General features: G+C 47.6%; 1 protein-coding gene across 1 annotated transcript in view; it reads left to right on the top strand.

Moving 5' to 3' along the window:
• The window catches only part of LOC126428137 (uncharacterized), a 744,079-nt gene that overhangs the window by 429,344 nt on the left and 292,251 nt on the right, over positions 1-22,484 (top strand). The window contains exon 3 of the mRNA XM_050090038.1: positions 11,385-11,416. Within this exon, the coding sequence (XP_049945995.1) occupies positions 11,385-11,416 (32 nt within the window). The remainder of the gene's footprint in view (positions 1-11,384; positions 11,417-22,484) is intronic.

The raw sequence follows: 22,484 nt of genomic DNA on the forward strand, positions 1-22,484 counted from the left end.
CTCCCCTCGCCTCCCCCCTCCCCTCGCCTCCCCTCCCCCTCCCCTCCCCTCCCCCTTCCTCCCCTCCCCTCCCCACCTCCCCTCCCCACACCTCCCCTCCCCACTCCCCTCACTTCCCCTTCCCCTACCCTCGCCTCCCCCCATCTACCCTCCCCACCTACCCTCCCACCTCCCCTCCCCACCTCCCCCTCCCCTCCCCCCTCCCCTCCCCCCTACCCTCCCCACCTCCCCCCTCCCCTCCCCCCTCCCCTCCCCCCTACCCTCCCACCTCCCCTCCCCTCCCCACCTCCCCTCCCCTCCCATCCCCACCCTTCCCCGCCCGTGATTACGCTACAGGAGGACGGGAAACAATTTGCTCCTCTAGATCATGTTCAAAATTAGCCGAATGCTTTTGAATGGTCCCTGTATACTAAAGCAAAAACTGCGGTCACACAGTCAGTGAAGCTGTTGACCCCCTCCGAGAGTGAGTGAATCGTTCTCGGGGTGTCAGCAGTGTCAAAGATCGTCAAGAACCTCGACATGTTGCTCACCACGCTGCCAATTGTCTTTTACGACTGCGAAATCTGTGGGAATAACGCCCCAAGGAAAGAGGTCGTTTCATTGACGCCTTTCACGCCACCGCCCTGAGGCGTTTTCGTGTCGATTCTGAGGAGTGCTATTGGTGATTTCAGCGCTGGGTGTCGCGGTTCTGACCTCCATTGCGGAGGTGTCAAACTAAAGGGTGAAATGTGTGTAAGAGGGCGTGTGATGACCTTCTCAACGTGTGATACGTCCACGGAGGCGTTGGGTATAGTTCTCTTGGTTCCAGCGCCACCTCATTAACTTACCTTACACCTCTCATGAACTTCCGAGCTGTGACCTTTTTCTCGCACGTGTCTATACCTTGCTGTTCGAAGAGTCGCCGAGCCCGAGGGATGTGTCCCACTGGGTCACGCTTCTGCACCGTTACACAAGAACGTTGTAGGCACCTTTGAGCCAAATTTCAAACTTAGCAATTTATTTTCTATTTCATCGCATGGCTACGGCACCCTGCCGGGCAGACCGTTCGCCGGGTGCCACTTCAGCGACCTGAAGCCAATGAGGATAAAAGGATGATAATGATGATGACAGCACAGCACTCAGTCCCTGGGCGGGAGAAAATTCCCCGACCCAGCCTGGAACCGAACCCGGTCCCAGAGGATTGACAATCCGTCATGCTGACCATTCAGCCTCCGGGGGCGGAGTACTTAGCAATGAGAGACTACGAAAAGGTTATGCTTTAATTCGGGCCCTCAGTGTATTTTGTACTTCAAAGTTGGCTGTTAAATTGCTACGGTCAGTGTTTAATTTACTACTTTCAATTCATTTTGGCGTACTAGTTCTCGCAGAGTTGCTGAAATTAAGTATCGGCTACAAATAGCTTAGTTACCTTTAGCGTTGGGCTGAGAATCTTCCAGGTGGTCATCTTTGAGAGCTAGGTGAGCCGACCAATCAGGTCACAGCCCTCCTGTAGGGAACACTGGGTCATGGGTTTCAGTGGGCACACTTGTGTTCTACAGCGTTCATGGAAAAGTTCTTGCCGCAGGTTGCTGGACAATGGTGTGATGTTGCAGGGAGTGAACGCTGTAGTCTGAATTCGTCAATCGCTCACGTCGTAATGACGGTTCACGCTTAACACACTTCTTGATTCACGTCACGAAATTGCTGTAACTGTCACGTGCTGCACTGATGTCTCCCATCTGGTTATGGTGTCTTTGTCGGGGGAGTATGTTGGGAGCCTATATATGAATCTACTTTCTTTCCCCATAAGTCTTCTGACTGATTTGATGCGGTTCGCCCCGATTTCTTCTCCTGTGCCAACTTTTCATCTCGGAATAGCACTAGCACCCTATGTTCTCAATTGCTTCCTACACTACTGGCCATTAAAATTGCTACACCAAGAAAAAATGCAGATGATGAACAGGTATTTATTGTACAAATATACTAGAACTGACATGTGAATACATTTTCAGGCAATTTGGGTGCATAGATCCTGAGAAATCAGTATCCAGAACAACCACCTCTGGCCGTAATAACGGCCTTGATACGCCTGGGCATTGAGTCAGAGCTTGGATGGCGTGTACAGGTACAGCTGCCCATGCAGCCTCAACAAGACACCACAGTTCATCAAGAGTAGTGACTGGCGTATTGTGACGAGCCAGTTGCTCGGCCACCATTGACCACACGTTATCAGTTGCTGAGAGATCTGGAGAATGTGCTGGCCAGGGCAGCAGTCGAACATTTTCTGTATCCAGAAAGGCCCGTACAGGACCTGCAACATGCGGTCGTGCATTATCCTGCTGAAATGTAGGGTTTCGCAGGGATCGAATGAAGGGTAGAGCCACGGGTCGTAAAACATCTGAAATGTAACGTCCACTGTTCAAAGTGCCGTCAATGCGAACAAGAGGTGACCGAGACGTTTAACCAATGGCACCCCATACTATCACGCCGGGTGGTACGCCAGTATGGCGATGACGAATACACATTTCCAATGTGCGTTCACCGCGATGTCGCCAAACATAGGTGCGACCATCATGATGCACAACCTGGATTCATCCGAAAAAATGACGTTTTGCCATTCATGCACCCAGGGTTCGTCGTTGAGTACACCATCGCAGGTGCTCCTGTGTGTGATGCAACGTCAAGGGTAACCGCAGCCACGGTCTCCGAGCTGATAGTCCATGCTGCTGCAAACTTCGTAGAACTGTTCGTGTAGATGGTTGTTGTCTTGCAAACGTCCCCATCGGTTCACTCAGGGATCGAGACGTGGCTGCACGATCCGTTATAGCCATGCGGATAAGAGGTCTGTCATCTCGACTGCTAGTGACACGAGACCTTTGGAATCCAGCACGGCGTTCCGTATTACCCTCCTGAACCCACCGATTCCATATTCTGCTGGATCTCGACCAACGCGAGCAGCAATATCCCGCGATACGATAAACCGCAATCGCGATAGGCTACAATCCGACCTTTATCAATGTCGGGAACGTGGTGGTACGCATTACTCCTCCTTACACGAGGCATCACAACAACATTTCACCAGGCAACGCCGGTCAACTGCTGTTTGTGTCTGAGAAATCGGCCTGAAACATTCCTCATGTCAGCACACTGTAGGTGTCGCTACCGGCGCCAACCTTGTGTGAATGCTTCTGAAAAGCTAATCATTTGCATATCACAGCATCTTCTTCCTGTCGGTTAAATTTCGAGTCTGTGGCACGTCATCCTCGTGGTGTAGCAATTTTAATGGCCAATAGTGTATATTTGTTCAATGAATGCCCGTTTATCATCAGCATTCCTTCTTTCTGTAGCAATTTTAACGGCCAGTAGTGTTGATGTATCCCAGTCTCCGTCTTCCCCTACAGTTTTTACCCTCTACAGCTCCCGCCAATGCCGTGTAGTTACTCCGTGACGTCTCAACTGATGTGCTCTCATCCTGTCCCTTCTCCTTGTCAGTGTCCTGCATATATTTCTTTCATCTCCGGTTTTGCGGAGTACCTCCTCATTCCTTATCTCATCAGTCCACTTAATTTTCAACATTCTTCTGTAACAACACAGCTTAAATGCTTCTATTCTCCTCTGTTCCGGTTTTCCCACAGTCCATATCTCATTGCCATACAATGTTGTGTTCCAAGCGTACAATCTCAGAAAGTTCTTCCTCAAGCTAATGTTTATGTCTGACATTAGTGCACTTCTCTTGGCCAGGAATGCCCTTTCCGCCAGTGCTAATCAGGGTTATCTTGCTGCCTAGGTAGCAAAATTCTTTCACTTCGTCTGCTACGGTATCACTAATTTTGATGTTAATTTTCTCGCTATCATCATTAATACTGTTTCTCATTACTTTGGTCTTTTTCCAGTTTACTCCATATCCACATTTAGACTGTTGATTCCATTCAGCAAATCCTGTAATACTTCTTCACTTTCACTGAGGATAGCAATGTTATCAGCGAGTCCTAACATTGACATCCTTTCACGTTGAATTTTAATCCCATTTTGAACGTTTCTTTTATTTCCGTCATTGCATCTTCGATTTATAGATTTAACAGTAGAGGAGAAAGGCTGCATCCCTGCCTTATGCCCTTTTTAATCCGACTACTTCATCCTTGGTCATCCACTCCTATTATTCCCTCTTGGCTGTAGTACATATTGTATATGACCCATCTCTCCCTATAGCTAACCCCTCCGTTTTTCGGAATTTCGAACATCTTGTGCCATTTTACATTGTCGAACGCTTTTCCCAGGTCGACAAACACTATGAACGTGATTTTTGAGAACATTTCTCTTGCAGAACGTGCCTTGACTTTTCTTCAATCTTGCTTCTATTATCAAGTACAGCGTCAGAACTGCCTCTCGGGTGCCTTTTTCTTTCGTAAACCACACTGATCGTCATCTAACACATCCACACATCCTCCGTTTTCTTTTCCATTCTTTCGTCCATTATTCTTGTCAGCGACTTGGATACATGGGGTTTTTAAGCTGATTTTGCGATAATTGTCGCACTTGTCAGCTCTTTTGTTTCTTGGCAATCGTGCTGCGGATGTTTTTCTGAAAGTGACATGATACACTCCTGGAAATGGAAAAAAGAACACATTGACACCGGTGTGTCAGACCCACCATACTTGCTCCGGACACTGCGAGAGGGCTGTACAAGCAATGATCACACGCACGGCCCAGCGGACACACCAGGCACTGCGGTGTTGGCCGTCGAATGGCGCTAGCTGCGCAGCATTTGTGAACCGCCGCCGTCAGTGTCAGCCAGTTTGCCGTGGCATACGGAGCTCCATCGCAGTCTTTAACACTGGTAGCATGCCGCGACAGCGTGGACGTGAACCGTATGTGCAGTTGACGGACTTTGAGCGAGGGCGTATAGTGGGCATGCGGGAGGCCGGGTGGACGTACCGCCGAATTGCTCAACACGTGGGGCGTGAGGTCTCCACAGTACATCGATGTTGTCTCCAGTGGTCGGCGGAAGATGCACGTGCCCGTCGACCTGGGACCGGACCGCAGCGACGCACGGATGCACGCCAAGACCGTAGGATCCTACGCAGTGCCGTAGGGGACCGCACCGCCACTTCCCAGCAAATTAGGGACACTGTTGCTCCTGGGGTATCGGCGAGGACCATTCGCAACCGTCTCCATGAAGCTGGGCTACGGTCCCGCACACCGTTAGGCCGTCTTCCGCTCACGCCCCAACATCGTGCAGCCCGCCTCCAGTGGTGTCGCGACAGGCGTGAATGGAGGGACGAATGGAGACGTGTCGTCTTCAGCGATGAGAGTCTCTTCTGCCTTGGTGCCAATGATGGTCGTATGCGTGTTTGGCGCCGTGCAGGTGAGCGCCACAATCAGGACTGCATACGACCGAGGCACACAGGGCCAACACCCGGCATCATGGTGTGGGGAGCGATCTCCTACGCTGGCCGTACACCACTGGTGATCGTCGAGGGGACACTGAATAGTGCACGGTACATCCAAACCGTCGTCGAACCCATCGTTCTACCATTCCTAGACCGGCAAGGGAACTTGCTGTTCCAACAGGACAATGCACGTCCGCATGTATCCCGTGCCACCCAACGTGCTCTAGAAGGTGTAAGTCAACTACCCTGGCCAGCAAGATCTCCGGATCTGTCCCGCATTGAGCATGTTTGGGACTGGATGAAGCGTCGTCTCACGCGGTCTGCACGTCCAGCACGAACGCTGGTCCAACTGAGGCGCTAGGTGGAAATGGCATGGCAAGCCGTTCCACAGGACTACATCCAGCATCTCTACGATCGTCTCCATGGAAGAATAGCAGCCTGCATTGCTGCGAAAGGTGGATATACACTGTACTAGTGCCGACATTGTGCATGCTCTGTTGCCTGTGTCTACGTGCCTGTGGTTCTGTCAGTGTGATCATGTGATGTATCTGACCCCAGGAATGTGTCAATAAAGTTTCCCCTTCGTGGGACAATGAATTCACGGTGTTCTTATTTCAATTTCCAGGAGTGTATATCGGCAGACTTTTACATTCTACATACCAACGTGAACAATCGTTTTGTTTCACTTTCCTCAATGATTTTAGAAATTCTGATGGAGTGTTATCTATTCCTTATGCCTTCTTTAAGTCTTCCAAAGCTGTTCTACATTCTAATTCTCATTCCCTATCTCTTCCCTGTCGACTCATTTTTCTTCCTCTATCGCGTCATCATATAAGCTCTCCCCCTTATAGAGGCCCTCAGTGAACTCTTAGCACGTATCCGCTCACTTCTCTGCATTTAACAGTGGAATACCCATTTCACGGCGCGGGGTAGCCGCGCGGTCTTAGGCGCCTTGTCACGGTTCGCTAGGCTCCCCCAGTAGGAGGTTCGCGTCCTGCCTCGGGCATGGCTGTGCGTGTTGTCCTCAGCTTAAGTTCATTAAGTTAGATTAAGTAGTGTGTGAGCGTAGGGATTGGTGACCTGAGCAGTATGGTCCCATAAGATCCTACAAATTTCCAAAATTCACATTACAGTGTGAATGTTACGGCCTTTGCTTTTCATTTCAACTAAGGTTGTTTTGACTGTCTGTATGCTGAATCACTGCGTCCAACAATTGTTTCTTCTACGATTTCTTCACAGTTTACATGTAGTTATTTCGCCTTAGTTTCGCCACATTTACTGTTTATTTCATTTCTAAGTGACTTGTACACTCCTGGAAATTGAAATAAGAACACCGTGAATTCATTGTCCCAGGAAGGGGAAACTTTATTGACACATTCCTGAGGTCAGATACATCACATGATCACACTGACAGAACCACAGGCACATAGACACAGGCAACAGAGCATGCACAATGTCGGCACTAGTACAGTGTATATCCACCTTTCGCAGCAATGCAGGCTGCTATTCTCCCATGGAGACGATCGTAGAGATGCTGGATGTAGTCCTGTGGAACGGCTTGCCATGCCATTTCCACCTGGCGCCTCAGTTGGACCAGCGTTCGTGCTGGACGTGCAGACCGCGTGAGACGACGCTTCATCGTCCCAAACATGCTCAATGGGGGACAGATCCGGAGATCTTGCTGGCCAGGGTAGTTGACTTACACCTTCTAGAGCACGTTGGGGGGCACGGGATACATGCGGACGTGCATTGTCCTGTTGGAACAGCAAGTTCCCATGCCGGTCTAGGAATGGTAGAACGATGGATTCGATGACGGTTCGGATGTACCGTGCACTATTTAGTGTCCCCTCGACGATCACCAGTGGTGTATGGCCAGTGTAGGAGATCGCTCCCCACACCATGATGCCGGGTGTTGGCCCTGTGTGCCTCGGTCGTATGCAGTCCTGATTGTGGCGCTCACCTGCACGGCGCCAAACACGCATACGACCATCATTGGCACCAAGGCAGAAGCGACTCTCATCGCTGAAGACGACACGTCTCCATTCGTCCCTCCATTCACGCCTGTCGCGACACCACTGGAGGCGGGCTGCACGATGTTGGGGCGTGAGCGGAAGACGGCCTAACGGTGTGCGGGACCGTAGCCCAGCTTCATGGAGACGGTTGCGAATGGTCCTCGCCGATACCCCAGGAGCAACAGTGTCCCTAATTTGCTGGGAAGTGGCGGTGCGGTCCCCTACGGCACTGCGTAGGATCCTACGGTCTTGGCGTGCATCCGTGCGTCGCTGCGGTCCGGTCCCAGGTCGACGGGCACGTGCACCTTCTGCCGACCACTGGCGACAACATCGATGTACTGTGGAGACCTCACGCCCCACGTGTTGAGCAATTCGGCGGTACGTCCACCCGGCCTTCCGCATGCCCACTATACGCCCTCGCTCAAAGTCCGTCAACTGCACATACGGTTCACGTCCACGCTGTCGCGGCATGCTACCAGTGTTAAAGAATGCGATGGAGCTCCGTATGCCACGGCAAACTGGCTGACACTGACGGCGGCGGTGCACAAATGCTGCGCAGCTAGCGCCATTCGACGGCCAACACCGCGGTTCCTGGTGTGTCCGCTGTGCCGTGCGTGTGATCATTGCTTGTACAGCCCTCTCGCAGTGTCCGGAACAAGTATGGTGGGTCTGACACACCGGTGTCAATGTGTTCTTTTTTTCATTCCCAGGAGTGTATTTATGTAAACCTGAAATTTTCCCCAACGTTTTTGAAGTTAGTTCTTTCGTGCATCAACGGAAGAATTTCTTCAGTTACTTATTATTAGTACACCTAATTAGCTATACAGTCAGTTTAGTGAAACTCCATATCATTAAACCTTTGTAAATTCTTTTCAATTTATATGGTTTGCAGTCCCTTCGATATTGATACGTTTTGACGGTAAGTGCCACGTGTTTTTTGGGCACCAGTAATGCATATGTTATTGTGATCTACTTGTTTTTTTGAGACCAGTTACATGAATTCAGACATTCTTTACACTCATTCTCCTACACAAGCGTTTTCCTATGTAAATGAATTAAGCCGACTTCTGCTCTATAGTTAGGTCCACCATAAGTTCATCTGGTTTGTGTTATTTTGCTACCACCAACTGGTGGAATTTTTCGATTTTCTCATTGTAAGTTACATAAACAACAGTAGTAATGACTACAAGCATTATACTACGTATCTTAGCGCATGTTTTTTTCAGTACATACAGTAGGTTATTGTGCTGACCAAACTGCTTTGTTCTATAGAAAGTTTGTTTCTTCGATGTTTTATAATAACAATTCGCCTGACTAGGGCCTTCCGTCGTGTAGACAGTTCGCTGGGTGCAAGACTTTCGATTTGATGCCACTTCGGTGACTTGCGCGGCGATGGGGATGAAATGATGATGATTAGGACAACACAAAACCCAGTTCCTGAGCGGAGAACATCTCCGACCCAGCCGGGAATCGAACCCGGGCCCTCAGGATTCACATTCTGTCGCGCTGACCACTCAGCTACCGGCGGCGGACTCGATGTTTTATAACTGAGTGTTATTGAGGAAAGTGGTTCCATGTACCCATCTGCACTGCAACTGTCTACAGGCCACGTTGTTTAACACACTTTTGTGATTGTTGAGATACCTGGTACGATTGGTCATATCCACTTAAATTCATTTTTCCTTTTGCTGTGCCACTGCAGATGTCTGCGCTATAAAAAGTTAGAATTCACTGCCTACGTAATTTGCTACAAACTTTGTAGACAGATCATGTTGCTGAAATTGAATGATGGATCAAAATATGTCAGGGAACATTTTTTAATTTGGGACATATTAACATTTACTTTCATAGATAATCCAAATCGCGTAGAAACAGAGCAGTAAGAATAACACGAGGGTTGCCCAATAAATAGCTGCCCAAAATCTTTTTTCTCGGAATGTATTTGTTCTTAAGAGTTAGAATTTGTCAGCAATATCAGTCAACATTGTTTTGACAGTACTATTTCTCTACATTGTCTCCATCACCATCATCCAGCGCCATGTTTTCATTGTATGAATTATGCTATTAACATCTTCAAAAGTTTGCCCGATGAAGAGATTCCTTAAGTGCCCCAAACAAATGGAAAATGTCACACCTGTGCCCCATGGTGGATGCGTTAGTGATGTTTAGCCCAGTTTCGGAATGTGTCCCCGGGTTCTGAGACTATCCAGAAACAAATTTAGAAAGGATCAGACGTACCGCTCTGTTCCGCCTCAGAAGTTCCAATGCCGTCTGTTATAAAAGGATGGCTAATAATGCGTTTTCTGTTGGGATTAGGTACCAAAAAAATTTCATTACTTGTATTACCTTCCAGTCATTGAACATGATGCTTTCACTTTATTTTGCATTTCTGTAGAACATCTGTAACTAACCGTACATTTAATTCTTTCCTAATGTCAATATTCTTTCCATGGCCTCGGAGCCCATCATGTAGAGGTGAAATCTCATTTGGACGATTAACTCTAATTTCGTCAGAGGTTAGAGGTCAGCTGTGGAATCCGCACAATAATAACGAGAGGTAATGCTGGAAGCTGAAGTAATGAATTAAAATTTGTGCCACGGCCAGGAGTCAAAACCGGGTCGTCTTGCATAATAAGCAGAAATGCTGACCATTACACCACCGCAGAACTATAGTCAACATTGCTGCACGAACTACCCAAGTCGAATGCCGCCCTCCCCCCCACCCCCCTCCTCCCACCCTCACCACCAAACTTCAATGCATATCTCCACATTTTCCCCACAAATTGTCACTGTTGCCAGGGCTCTGCGGCATTGGAATAGCACCCAAGCGTTGGACGTAATGGGGAAGTCCTGTACCACAGGTGATCGTATCGATCTTATCTGCTGACACCGTTACAGCGTGTATTTAAAGAAAACCTCATTTTCATCCTCATAGTGGCATCACTAGCACCACTCTCATGCCACTGTCGCAAAATTGGAATATGCAGCGTGTTTCAGATGTGTAAACACGGCTATCAATTTTCATTAATGTCGCACAACTCTTCCTTGGTCTTACGATACTTTTTCCGTCAGGGTATACAGGGTGTTACAAAAAGGTACGGCCAAACTTTCAGGAAACATTCCTCACACACAAATAAATAAAACATGTTATGTGGACATGTGCCCGGAAACTCTTAATTTCCATGTAAGAGCTCATTTTAGTTTCGTCCACCTACGCTCAATGGAGCACGTTATCATGATTTCATACGGGATACTCGACCTGTGCTGCTAGAACATGTGCCTTTACAAGTACGACACAACATGTGGTTCATGCACGATGGAGCTCCTGCACATTTTAGTCGAAGTGTTCGTACGCTTCTCAACAACAGATTTGGTGACAGATGGATTGGTAGAGGCGGACCAATTCCATGGCCTCCACGCTCTCCTGACCTCAACCCTCTTGACTTTCATTTATGGGGGCATTTGAAAGCTCTTGTCTACGCAACCCCGGTACCAAATGTAGAGACTCTTCGTGCTCGTATTGTGGACGGCTGTGATACAATACGCAATTCTCCAGGGCTGCATCAGCGCATCAGGGATTCCATGCGACGGAGGGTGGATGCATGTATCCTCGCTAATGGAGGACATTTTGAACATTTCCTGTAACAAAGTGTTTGAAGTCACTCTGGTACGTTCTGTTGCTGTGTGTTTCCATTCCATGATTAACGTGATTTGAAGAGAAGTAATAAAATGAGCCCTACCATGGAAAGTAAGCGTTTCCGGACACATGTCCACATAACATGTTTTATTTATTTGTGTGTGAGGAATGTTTCCAGAAAGTTTGACCATACCTTTTTTGTATCACCCTCTATGTATTCTGAGAACGTATATGTCGAGAATGGCGTAATGACTTGTAAGACTTCAGAGAGAGCTTGATGGCGCTGTCCTTCTCAAGATTAACAAATAAATAAATAAATAAATACACAAAATACAAGTTTCCTAAAACCAGTTACTTCTGTTTCAGGTGCAGAAACAGCCGAAGATCAACCGCAAGCGGTAAGTACAGCCACTGGGATTTCAGACTCAGATTTCGGGAGAAAACTTGTAGACGGTAACACGATTCTGTTCTCAAGTGTGTTTGCTTCATTGCACTGGACTGTCTGGGGTGGACGTGGTGCTGACTAATGTTGGCAACACTGCTGACGCCTGTGTACATGGAACAGTACGATTTTGTTTTGCTATCAGACTAGCGAGTGTGGGAGCAAAAATAATAAGATATTACTCGGCAACGCATTTTGTACTTAATCCAACATAAAATAAGATCTTCTTCAGAATAGTTTCAAACGGATGTGTTGCATTTGTCTCAAAGTTACACGTATTTCTGAAGGCGGCTAACCGGGCGGGCCGTATAGAAGTTGATACGTGTATCGGGTGGGGAGCCATCAGGCGTTAGAGTGTTTGGCAAACACGATGAGGAGACATGTTACGTAGCGTGAGATGCTGGCAGGTCGTTTCAGAACTTTCAGAAACCACTGAGGACGCGACGTATGGCGTGCTGCTTCGTTATAAGCCTTCTTCGTGAGATTTAACACAGAACATCCAGTGTCAGATTCCGAGCCACGGAAGCGTATAATCTACGACAAATGCTGGGCACTCACAGAATGAAGTTCCCAGTCAGACTGCGACCACGAAGCACCGTACAGGCAGCTCCAAGAAAAAGCTGAAATTTTTTGGGACCTTGCGTTTATAGGAATCCTACTCACACTGACTTGTATCTGCAGGCAGCCTGTCGTCACAATCCAGCTCAACGTAAGAGTATCTGTCATCTCGGACCCTGAGAGTTCGTCAGCCAATTGAGCCGATCTCGAAGTCAAATTTCTTCATAATGGTTGTAGTGAAACACAGATCAAACGTGCACCGCGTGAGTGATGATAAAACCGAGGCGGCACAAAAGTCTTGTGTGTTTTTTTCCTTACCCAGGGAGCATTACGAACAGGGCTGGTTGAATTTTGTGGAAATATGACGGGAAGTGTGTGTTCCGATCACCATCTAAGATCCAGGGCCCTTTTACATTCCGTATATCATGATCTCGGTCTGCGGAAGGCGGATGTCTACCATACTCAGCTGCCGAGTATTCTTCCGGGATGTATGGCCGTGGTCCATGGAACTCTTCCGTCCCTGACGTTTCGTCCGAAGATACGGTGGGCGTCTACATCTACATACATACTCCGCAATCCACCATACGGTGCGTGGCGGAGGGTACCTCGTAAACTAGCATCTTCTCTCCCTGTTCCACTCCCAAATAGAACGAGGGAAAAGTGACTGCCTATATGCCCCTGCACGAGCCCTAATCTCTCTTATCTTATCTTTGTGGTCTTTCCGTGAAATACAAGTTGGCGGCAGTAAAATTGTACTGCAGTCAGCCTCAAATGCTGGTTCCCTAAATTTCCTCAGTAGCGATTCACGAAAGGAACGCCTCCTTTCCTCTAGAGACTGCCACCCGAGTTCCTGAAGCATTTCCGTAACACATGCGTGATGATCAAACCTACCAGTAACAAATCTAGCATCCCGCCTCTGAATTGCTTCTATGTCCTCCCTCAATCCGACCTGATAGGGATCCCAAACGCTCGAGCAGTACTCAAGAATAGGTCGTATTAGTGTTTTATAAGCGGTCTCCTTTACAGACTAACCACATCTTCCCAAAATTCTACCAATCAACCGAAGACGACTATCCGCCTTCCCCACAACTGCCATTACATGCTTGTCCCACTTCATATCGCTCTGCAATGTTACGCCCAAATATTTAATCGACGTGACTGTGTCAAGCGCTAAATTACTAATGGAGTATTCAAACATTACAGGATTCTTTTTCCTATTCATCTGCATTAATTTACATTTATCTGTATTTAGAGTAGCTGCCATTCTTTACACCAATCACAAATCCTGTCCAAGTCATCTTGTATCCTCCCACAGTCACTCAACGACGACACCTTCCCGTACTCCACAGCATCATCAGCAAACAGTCGCACATTGCTATCCACCCAATCCAAAAGATCATTTATGTGGATAGAAAACAACGCTTCCCTGGGGCACTCCAGATGATACCCTCACCTCCGATGAACACTCACCATCGAGGACAACGTACTGGGTTCTATTACTTAAGAAGTCTTCGAGCCACTCACATACTAGGGAACCAATCCCATATGCTCGTACCTTAGGAGTCTGCAGTGGGGCACCGAGTCAAACGCTTTCCGGAAGTCAAGGAATATGGCATCCGTCTGATACCCTTCATACATGGTTCGCAAGATATCATGTGAAAAAAAGGCGAGTTGCGTTTCGCAGGAGCGATGCTTTCTACAGCCGTGCTGATGCATGGACAGCAACTTCTCTGTCTCAAGGAAATTCATTATATTCGAACTGAGAATATGTTCGAGAATCCTGCAACAAACCGATGTTAAGGATATTGGTCTGTAATTCTGAGGATCCGTCCATCTACCCTTCTTATATACAGGCGTCACCTGCGCTTTCTTCCAGTCGCTCGGGACTTCACGTAGGGCAACAGATTCGTGATAAATGCAAGCTAAGTAAGGAGCCAATGCAGTAGAGTGCTCTCTGTAAAACCGAATTTGAATCCCATCAACACCTGGCGATTTATTTATTTTCAACCCATTCCGCTGCTTCACAACCCCAGGGATGTCTATCACTATGTCCTCCATACGGTAATCTGTACGAGACTCAAACGGCGGTATGTTTGTACGATCCTCCTGCGTGAAAGATTTCTCAAATGCTAAATGCGGAGGCCATCCTGGTTGTGCTGAGTCTTGCCGACTGACGAGTTGGACTTTTTTTTCGTTTATTGGATTTCGATTCCCCCCGAAGGGCGGCTGCTCTTCAGCCTACAGAACTTTTAAAACATAAGAAGATAACAAACAATAAAAGCAGGCGATAAAACGGTGACGTAAATTCCAAACCGGCGGAAAATTGTGGAAGGTTAAAACATAAAACAAATGGTGGGTGATGATAATAAAATACACAGAAAGCAGAGAGGGAAAATAGTAGACAGACAATTAAAAAAGCACGGCGACAGTCTGGTTTCTGTTCGCAAGAGATATAAAAATCACACCCAGCGACAGTATGATGTCCTTTCGCAAAACTTAGGAAAAGACGCACAACACTTAAGACTCACATGAAATACTGCACTAAAAAGTCGGCACGAAGATGACACACCACAGGGAAGGGCAGATGAGGGAGGGAACTGGACAGATGAGGGGAAAAAAGGGCGGAGGAGAGGAAAACGAAAGGGGGGGGGGGAGACGGAGGGACTCAGAAGGGGGGAGAAGGGCAGACGAGAGAGGGAACGGGGAAAGGCAGAAGAAGGAAACGCAAAAGGGCTCGGGCCTAAATACTGTGGAAAGTGGGCGTGGTCTGGATTTCAAGTGATAGCAGAGATAAACTTTGTCAAGGATAAAATATAACTATCGATCGTAGTACATCAAAGATAAAAACTACTCATCGATTCTGTAGCGCCACTGTCCATATATAGCTGAGTTTCATAGCTTCTTATTTTCTGTTAAAATTATCCCCATGTTTATATATTTTGATGGCTTCTGTATATAGCAGTGGATAATAGTTCGTCATACTACATAAAACTTCAGTTTCCGAAAATTTCACTACGTGATCACCCAACTGAAGAGCATGTTCCACCACAGCTGACTTGTCTGTTTTCCCTAGTCGGCAAAGACTTTCAACCGTGTATTCACACTTCTCTTTGTAGTTGTGTGAGATGGCAAGAACCATGCCCCTTACATGAAGTCATTAAAGATCACCCAACTCACGTTGAGCGAACAGTAGGGCTGAACAAAATGACTGACAAGGCACAATGCATCTTGTAGAGGGTATAGTATGGACATATTGAAATTATTAATGTTGGGTGATGGTTTTAAAGTAATTCACACGACATGAAAACTTTGTGGAAATGCGTCGATTTACTGGGGGCTATTTAATCCAAGGGAAGTTCTCAGAATTGACCGTTGTCACCGAGGGAGCGGCTAAGGGAAGCGACAATGGGCAGCTTAGGGCGGCTTAAGCTCTGAGAAAGCAGTAACGGTGCACGGCCTCCAGCCGCATTAAGATGAGTGACAGTGAGTGGGTGGTTGACCCCAACTCCATGCTGGTGTACCGGGAAACAGACAGAGAACTTGTACACCTGTTGATAAATGTCCGCGTCCCATTTTCTGTGAAACATATGACAAAGCCGCGCAAAGCTACGGTGGAGCGGTCAACAGAGGTCAAAATATGCGTGTTCGTGACTATAGCAACTTCACGCTGAATTCACGGTCCGCAGAGTCTGAAGTAAATCAGGTGAAGAGCGACAGAATGAAATACGCCGGCCTCCAATGGGAACATAGGACCAAGGAATTTGAAGTACTCTCCTGGGAGTCAGAATTCCAGAAAACTTGATGTTGTGCAAACGCTAACGTTGATGGGTGGCCTGGGAGCAGCTAAATAACAGAAGTTGAGAGGAAGGGAAATTTTGTGGCAATTTGTTCACTTCCCAGAGTTGGCGCTGGGAAGTGATTCATAATTAACGCGACTTGCGCTGCAATTGGCATAAGTGATTTTGCTGGAGGGGAAACCGAGGTGAAGAGCGGACTGTGAGAAGTCTCCGTGGAGGTCTTCCGTTCCCAGCTTGCCTCGAGTGCGGACATGGCGTTCTTTACTCAGCTTGCCTGAGAAAGAGTGAGCATCTCTGCAGTTTAGGACTTAGCAAATGGAACGATTGAGCTTGGAGATAGAAAGTTTTGGTTCAGCTATGTATTGAGCAAGATAGCTAGGCGCGAATAGACGAGCGAAGCCTTGCAGCACCACGAGGTCGGCCGACGTCCACATAACGACGCCGCTCCGCTGCGCTGTATTCGGTGAATTGCGCCCGCTCCGGCCACTGATTAATTTGTTGGATCACGTCAGCAAAGTTTCCACGAGGCTTGCGTATTGTAGAACTCTTCTCGCACTTCGCATTATGCCTGGATCAGTCGATAGGAATTACTTCTGAGTTATTGCGCTTTACTCCACGCATACGCAATTTATTACCACTGCCTGATAGGAGAGTCTTGTAATGTGATGATTGAAGGTCAGGAGTTAAAATAAATTTGTGCTAATCGACTGCATCTGTTTTCAATCAAGTAGTTGAAATCCCAAGTCACTTTATTAATTAATTTTATGTTCAACATTTGCATCTGGTGTTCGATAGCTGAATATAACATCAATGTGCAACCCTTTTTAATTGAAAGTGATCAATTCTGAATAAATTAATGTCAACACTGCCACCGCAGTTCAATCAGCAGTCAGAGGGCCATATTACTTTTTTGCGTTATCCGATAGTGCGGCAGTTTTGCACTCTCTGTTGATTTGTTAGTCAATTAGTTGGGGTGAACACACGCCAAAACCAGCTAAGTGACGGATGGGGTGTTACAGTTGCAATTTAGACCCTACCACATGTACAGGCAGTCTTGTGTACACCACTTGCAGACAGAGGGGGACGTTTATCCTTAACGGAACAAAGTGCTTGTCCTATTTTCTTAGTTGGTCAGAAAATCGGTCGAACGTTGTGTTTCCTTATCTTTGACATACGATGATCCATATTTATATTTTATTCTTGACAAGATTTATCTATGCTATCACGTGAAATCCAGACCACACCCACTTTCCACGGTATTTAGGCACAACCAGGAGCACCTCCGGAGATGCCCAACGTAGCTTTGGACGAAACGTCAGTGATAGACTACTGCCATACAACCCGGAACAATTCTCCGCAGCTGAAACATCCGGTCGTGAAAGACTTCAATGCATGTCTACTGTATTCCTTCCAGTTGTGGCATGTCAAGTACTCGTGAGACTATCAGGACTTTGGAGGACTGATGTACTGAGCATAAGCGGCACACACGGCATAAAACAGCCGAGCAATCCCGCCACTGCAGAACATTATCTTGGCACTGGTCATTCTATGGAATATAACGACATGGAGATTGTGGCACGAACTTCCAGCTATTGCAGTAGTGTTATTAGGGAAGTTGTTGAACTTAATTCAGCAAGTAACCTAATAAACAGAGTTAGTGCTTTTTCTTTAAATTCTGTATGGAATCCTACTCTCCCCCTTGTTCAAAAACGGAGGGACAGAGTTAGTGCTACCTCATTCATTCATTATTAATTTCACTACCTCTAATTTCTGATGTCAGTCATTTTCCAATGTCGATGTTGGTCTTTTTTTGATGCCGATGTCGGTCATTTTCCGATGTCGGTCATTTTCCGATGTCAGTCATTTTCCGATGTCAGTCATTTTCCGATGTCGGTCATTTTCCGATGTCGGTCATTTTTTGTTTGTGATGGCACTAATGTTTGTTTTTGTGTGTGTGTGTGTGTGTGTGTGTGTGTGTGTGTGTGTGTGTGTCTGTGTGTGTGTGTGTGTGTGTGTGTGTGTGTGTTTCCGGAGTTACTCTGAAAATTTTAAATTTGGTTGCACAGCGTGTATTTGATGCAATTTTGGCTTCAAAATTACAGACTGTGCTCCAGTCGAAAAATCGATCGTTGTTGACGACCTCTTGTGGCTGCAGTCCTGTAAGTTGTTTGAACAGCTACAGTGCTGCTCCTCTTGGCGATTATCAGCGCACTGAAGGTGTATGGAGAGGTCCTCGTTCCACGCCTGGTTGAAGAACGCGATTCCGAAGTTCAAATTAACTGGCGATTTGGAAATTACTACTGGGGGACACTGAAGGCCAATTGCGGCACTGATAGTTGAAGGAGTTACTGTTGTCATGGCAATGTGCCATCTTCAAGCAGTGCAGGGCAGCTGAATATTCCTTGGCCCAGCATTCAAAAAGTGCTGCAGACAGTTGTGAAATGGTATCTGTAGTGTTGTTCGATGCAGCAGTTGTTGCAGTGCTTTTCATACGTTATTTCTCTTCCACGTGTCCCTACAAATTGACTCCACGAAGTTTCATTGCCCTACGATTACTAGTTTTTCATGCGGGACCTCTCAAACAGAGAGAATTTAATTGCAACGCCCTGTATTCTCTCTATACGCCGACACGTCGCTTCCACGTACGTGTAACATACCTGTTGTCCCAGTTGAAATTACACTCGCACATTCTAATTTCTACAGCCTCTTTAATAACAGAATGCCACTATGTAGAAGCCTGGAACAGAATGTGTACTTCATAAAACAGAGTTTTGCGTTCGTTTCTGATGCTGTGCTCAGCAACTGCTGATTTTTCTACTTGTCGATTTTTAGAAGAACTGTTCGTCCTCCGATGTATTAGGTAGGTGCATCAGTTCGTAGAGTCTTTGTTTTGGTTGTTGTTGTTCTGTTTGCTATCGGTTTATTTATCAGTTGTCATTTTTTATTTGTAGTTCACTGTTGCTACTCGAGTTCACGTCATGTCATTTGGAGGTGGTAAGTGTAGCTGTGGACGCCATGAAACAGGGTGCCGAGTGGAGAAATTGGAACATTTCCGACATGTGTTTGATTTCAATAGAGGGGCAACAGGAGCAGAGGTAGAGACAGAAAAATATGAGCGTGTATGGGGGTAATACCATTGAACAGAGCACAGCGAGAACACGGTTTTCTCGTTTTAAGAAGGATGATTTTGAAATTACTCTCCACGTCCAATAAGACGTTCCGGACTTGATGAAGATCGTTTGAACCCATTAATTCACAATGATCCATGTCAGCGTATTCGAGAACTGGCAAATGTGCGAACTGTGATCATTCCACCGTCGTACGATATTTGCATACAGTGGGGAAAGTTCAAAATTCCGGTGTGTGGGTGACGCACACTCTACGCCAAAATCACAAAAATTACCGGCTGACCGTATGAGCGTGTCTACTTGCTAGTCAGCAAACGACTCTTGAACATCACCGACCAATCCTATTCTGCAACGTTACTGTTGACGATAAATGGCGTGGTTATGCTAACATAACGAAAAGAAAAGAAAGGAAAGGTTGGGCCTAAAGAAAGCAGCAGCTCCTTGTAGAAAGACCTGCGCGCATCAGCAAAAGAGAATGTTGTGCATCTGTTGGAACAGCGATTATTTCTCCGATATCTAACGATCACTGCCGAAATTTACTGTCCAACAACTGAGTAGTCTTGCAGACGCTGTCAAAGAAGAGCGACCAGGAAGACTGCGTCAAGTAATGCCATTCCGCAATAGCGCCCACCCCCACCCTGCTAGAATGACAAAAAACGGTACATAGCATTTGGGTTGGGAACTCTCCGCACTCACCCTATTCACCAGATCTTGCGCCCTCTGATTTTCCGTTCTCTAGCGAACAACCTTCAAGGAATTTCCTTTCCGGATGAAAATGGCCTCCGAACGTGGCTCGACGAGATCTCAGCCTCAAAAACACGTCATTTCTACTGTCGCGGAATCGGAAAGTTACCCTATCGTCGGCACACTGTTGTAAATAGTGAAGCAGAATATACGTAGGTTGGAACTGAAATAGTGGCAACACTGCTGCGGAGGCACTATGCAATGGAATCTACACTCCTGGAAATGGAAAAAAGAACACATTGACACCGGTGTGTCAGACCCACCATACTTGCTCCGGACGCTGCGAGAGGACTGTACAAGCAATGATCACACACACGGCACAGCGGACACACCAGGAACCGCGGTGTTGGCCGTCGAATGGCGCTAGCTGCGCAGCATTTGTGCACCGCCGCCGTCAGTGTCAGCCAGTTTGCCGTGGCATACGGAGCTCCATCGCAGTCTTTAACACTGGTAGCATGCCGCGACAGCGTGGACGTGAACCGTATGTGCACTTGACGGACTTTGAGCGAGGGCGTATAGTGGGCATGCGGGAGGCCGGGTGGACGTACCGCCGAATTGCTCAACACGTGGAGCGTGAGGTCTCCACAGTACATCGATGTTGTCGCCAGTGGTCGGCGGAAGGTGCACGTGCCCGTCGACCTGGGACCGGACCGCAGCGACGCACGGATGCACGCCAAGACCGTAGGATCCTACGCAGTGCCGTAGGGGACCGCACCGCCACTTCCCAGCAAATTAGGGACACTGTTGCTCCTGGGGTATCGGCGAGGACCATTCGCAACCGTCTCCATGAAGCTGGGCTACGGTCCCGCACACCGTTAGGCCGTCTTCCGCTCACGCCCCAACATCGTGCAGCCCGCCTCCAGTGGTGTCGCGACAGGCGTGAATGGAGGGACGAATGGAGACGTGTCGTCTTCAGCGATGAGAGTCGCTTCTGCCTTGGTGCCAATGATGGTCGTATGTGTGTTTGGCGCCGTGCAGGTGAGCGCCACAATCAGGACTGCATACGACCGAGGCACACAGGGCCAACACCCGGCATCATGGTGTGGGGAGCGATCTCCTACACTGGCCGTACACCACTGGTGATCGTCGAGGGGACACTGAATAGTGCACGGTACATCCAAACCGTCATCGAACCCATCGTTCTACCATTCCTAGACCGGCAAGGGAACTTGCTGTTCCAACAGGACAATGCACGTCCGCATGTATCCCGTGCCACCCAACGTGCTCTAGAAGGTGTAAGTCAACTACCCTGGGCAGCAAGATCTCCGGATCTGTCCCCCTTTGAGCATATTTTGGACTGGATGAAGCGTCGTCTCATGCGGTCTGCACGTCCAGCACGAACGCTGGTCCAGCTGAGGCGCCAGGTGGAAATGGCATGGCAAGCCGTTCCACAGGACTACATCCAGCATCTCTACGATCGTCTCCATGGGAGAATAGCAGCCTGCATTGCTGCGAAAGGTGGATATACACTGTACTAGTGCCGACATTGTGCATGCTCTGTTGCCTGTGTCTACGTGCCTGTGGTTCTGTCAGTGTGATCATGTGATGTATCTGACCCCAGGAATGTGTCAATAAAGTTTCCCCTTCCTGGGACAATGAATTCACGGTGTTCTTATTTCAATTTCCAGGAGTGTACTATTGTCACTGATAGCACACGTTGTTGACATACCTACCTTATCTCCGAGCAAGCCGGTCAGGGTGGCCTAGCGGTTCTAGGCACAAAAGTCTGCAACCGCGCGACCGCTTCGGTCGCAGGTTCGAATCGCGCCTTTACGTTAGTCCACTCACTCACAAGTGACTTGTGTTTCCCTCGCTTGTGCGCACGCCGGTGACGTGGGACGGGTGAGTCCATTTGCTCAGAAGTAAGGTAGCTGTGCCAACAACGTGTGCTATCAGCGACAATAGTAGATTCCATTGCATAGTGTCTCCACCGCAGCGTTGCCACTATTTAAGTTCCAACCTACGTATTTGAAGACCGCGGTGGCCGAGCGGTTCTAGGCGCTTCAGTCCGGAACCACGCGGCTGATACCGTCGCAGGTTCGAATCCTGCCTCGGGCATGGATGTGTGTGATGTCCTTAGGTTAGTTAGCTTTAAGTAGTTCTAAAGGTGCGTTTACACTGCGATTTGTATCGGCACATGTATGAGATACATGTATATACGACTTTGCGACATGTATCGCGACTTGTATGAGTTGACAAGTATCAACCTCATACATGTATGAGCGTGCGTTTACACTGGTTGATATGTATCACTGAGCGATAGCTTCCGATGACGATTTGGAAGTTTTGACATTTTTATGTGCTGATACACTTGCTCTTTTGGAAGATGATAGGAAGAAAAGGCGGAGGAAGCGTAGATGGTGGCACAGAGAGTTTCTCGCGAATTAACGCCATATTTTAGAAATTATGTTAGGATGAGTATGGAGGATTTCCGCGGTTTGTTATCACTTGTGGCTCTTCTTGTGTCCAAAACCAACACAAACTTTCGGGAAGCGATTCCACCAGAGGATCAGTTGGCAGTAACACTCCGTTTTTTAGCCACTGGGGATTCCTCGTAAAACGAGGATTTCATGACAAAACATTTGCATTGTCGCGCGATTGCTAATGCCGACGTCTCACACACGATTGCGGCATCCGTTGTCAACATTATCACGCGAGGCCGCCGGAATAACAGCAAAACATTGATATACGTGCCAGATGCATGAAAAAATTATTTAATGTATGGCATACTCTGATATATATAAAACTTTTATCTTCATTTCTTGGGATAAAACTTGCACAATGGCCTCGCAAACAC

The sequence above is a fragment of the Schistocerca serialis genome, chromosome 12, assembly GCF_023864345.2.
Source record: "Schistocerca serialis cubense isolate TAMUIC-IGC-003099 chromosome 12, iqSchSeri2.2, whole genome shotgun sequence".
NCBI lineage: Eukaryota > Metazoa > Arthropoda > Insecta > Orthoptera > Acrididae > Schistocerca > Schistocerca serialis.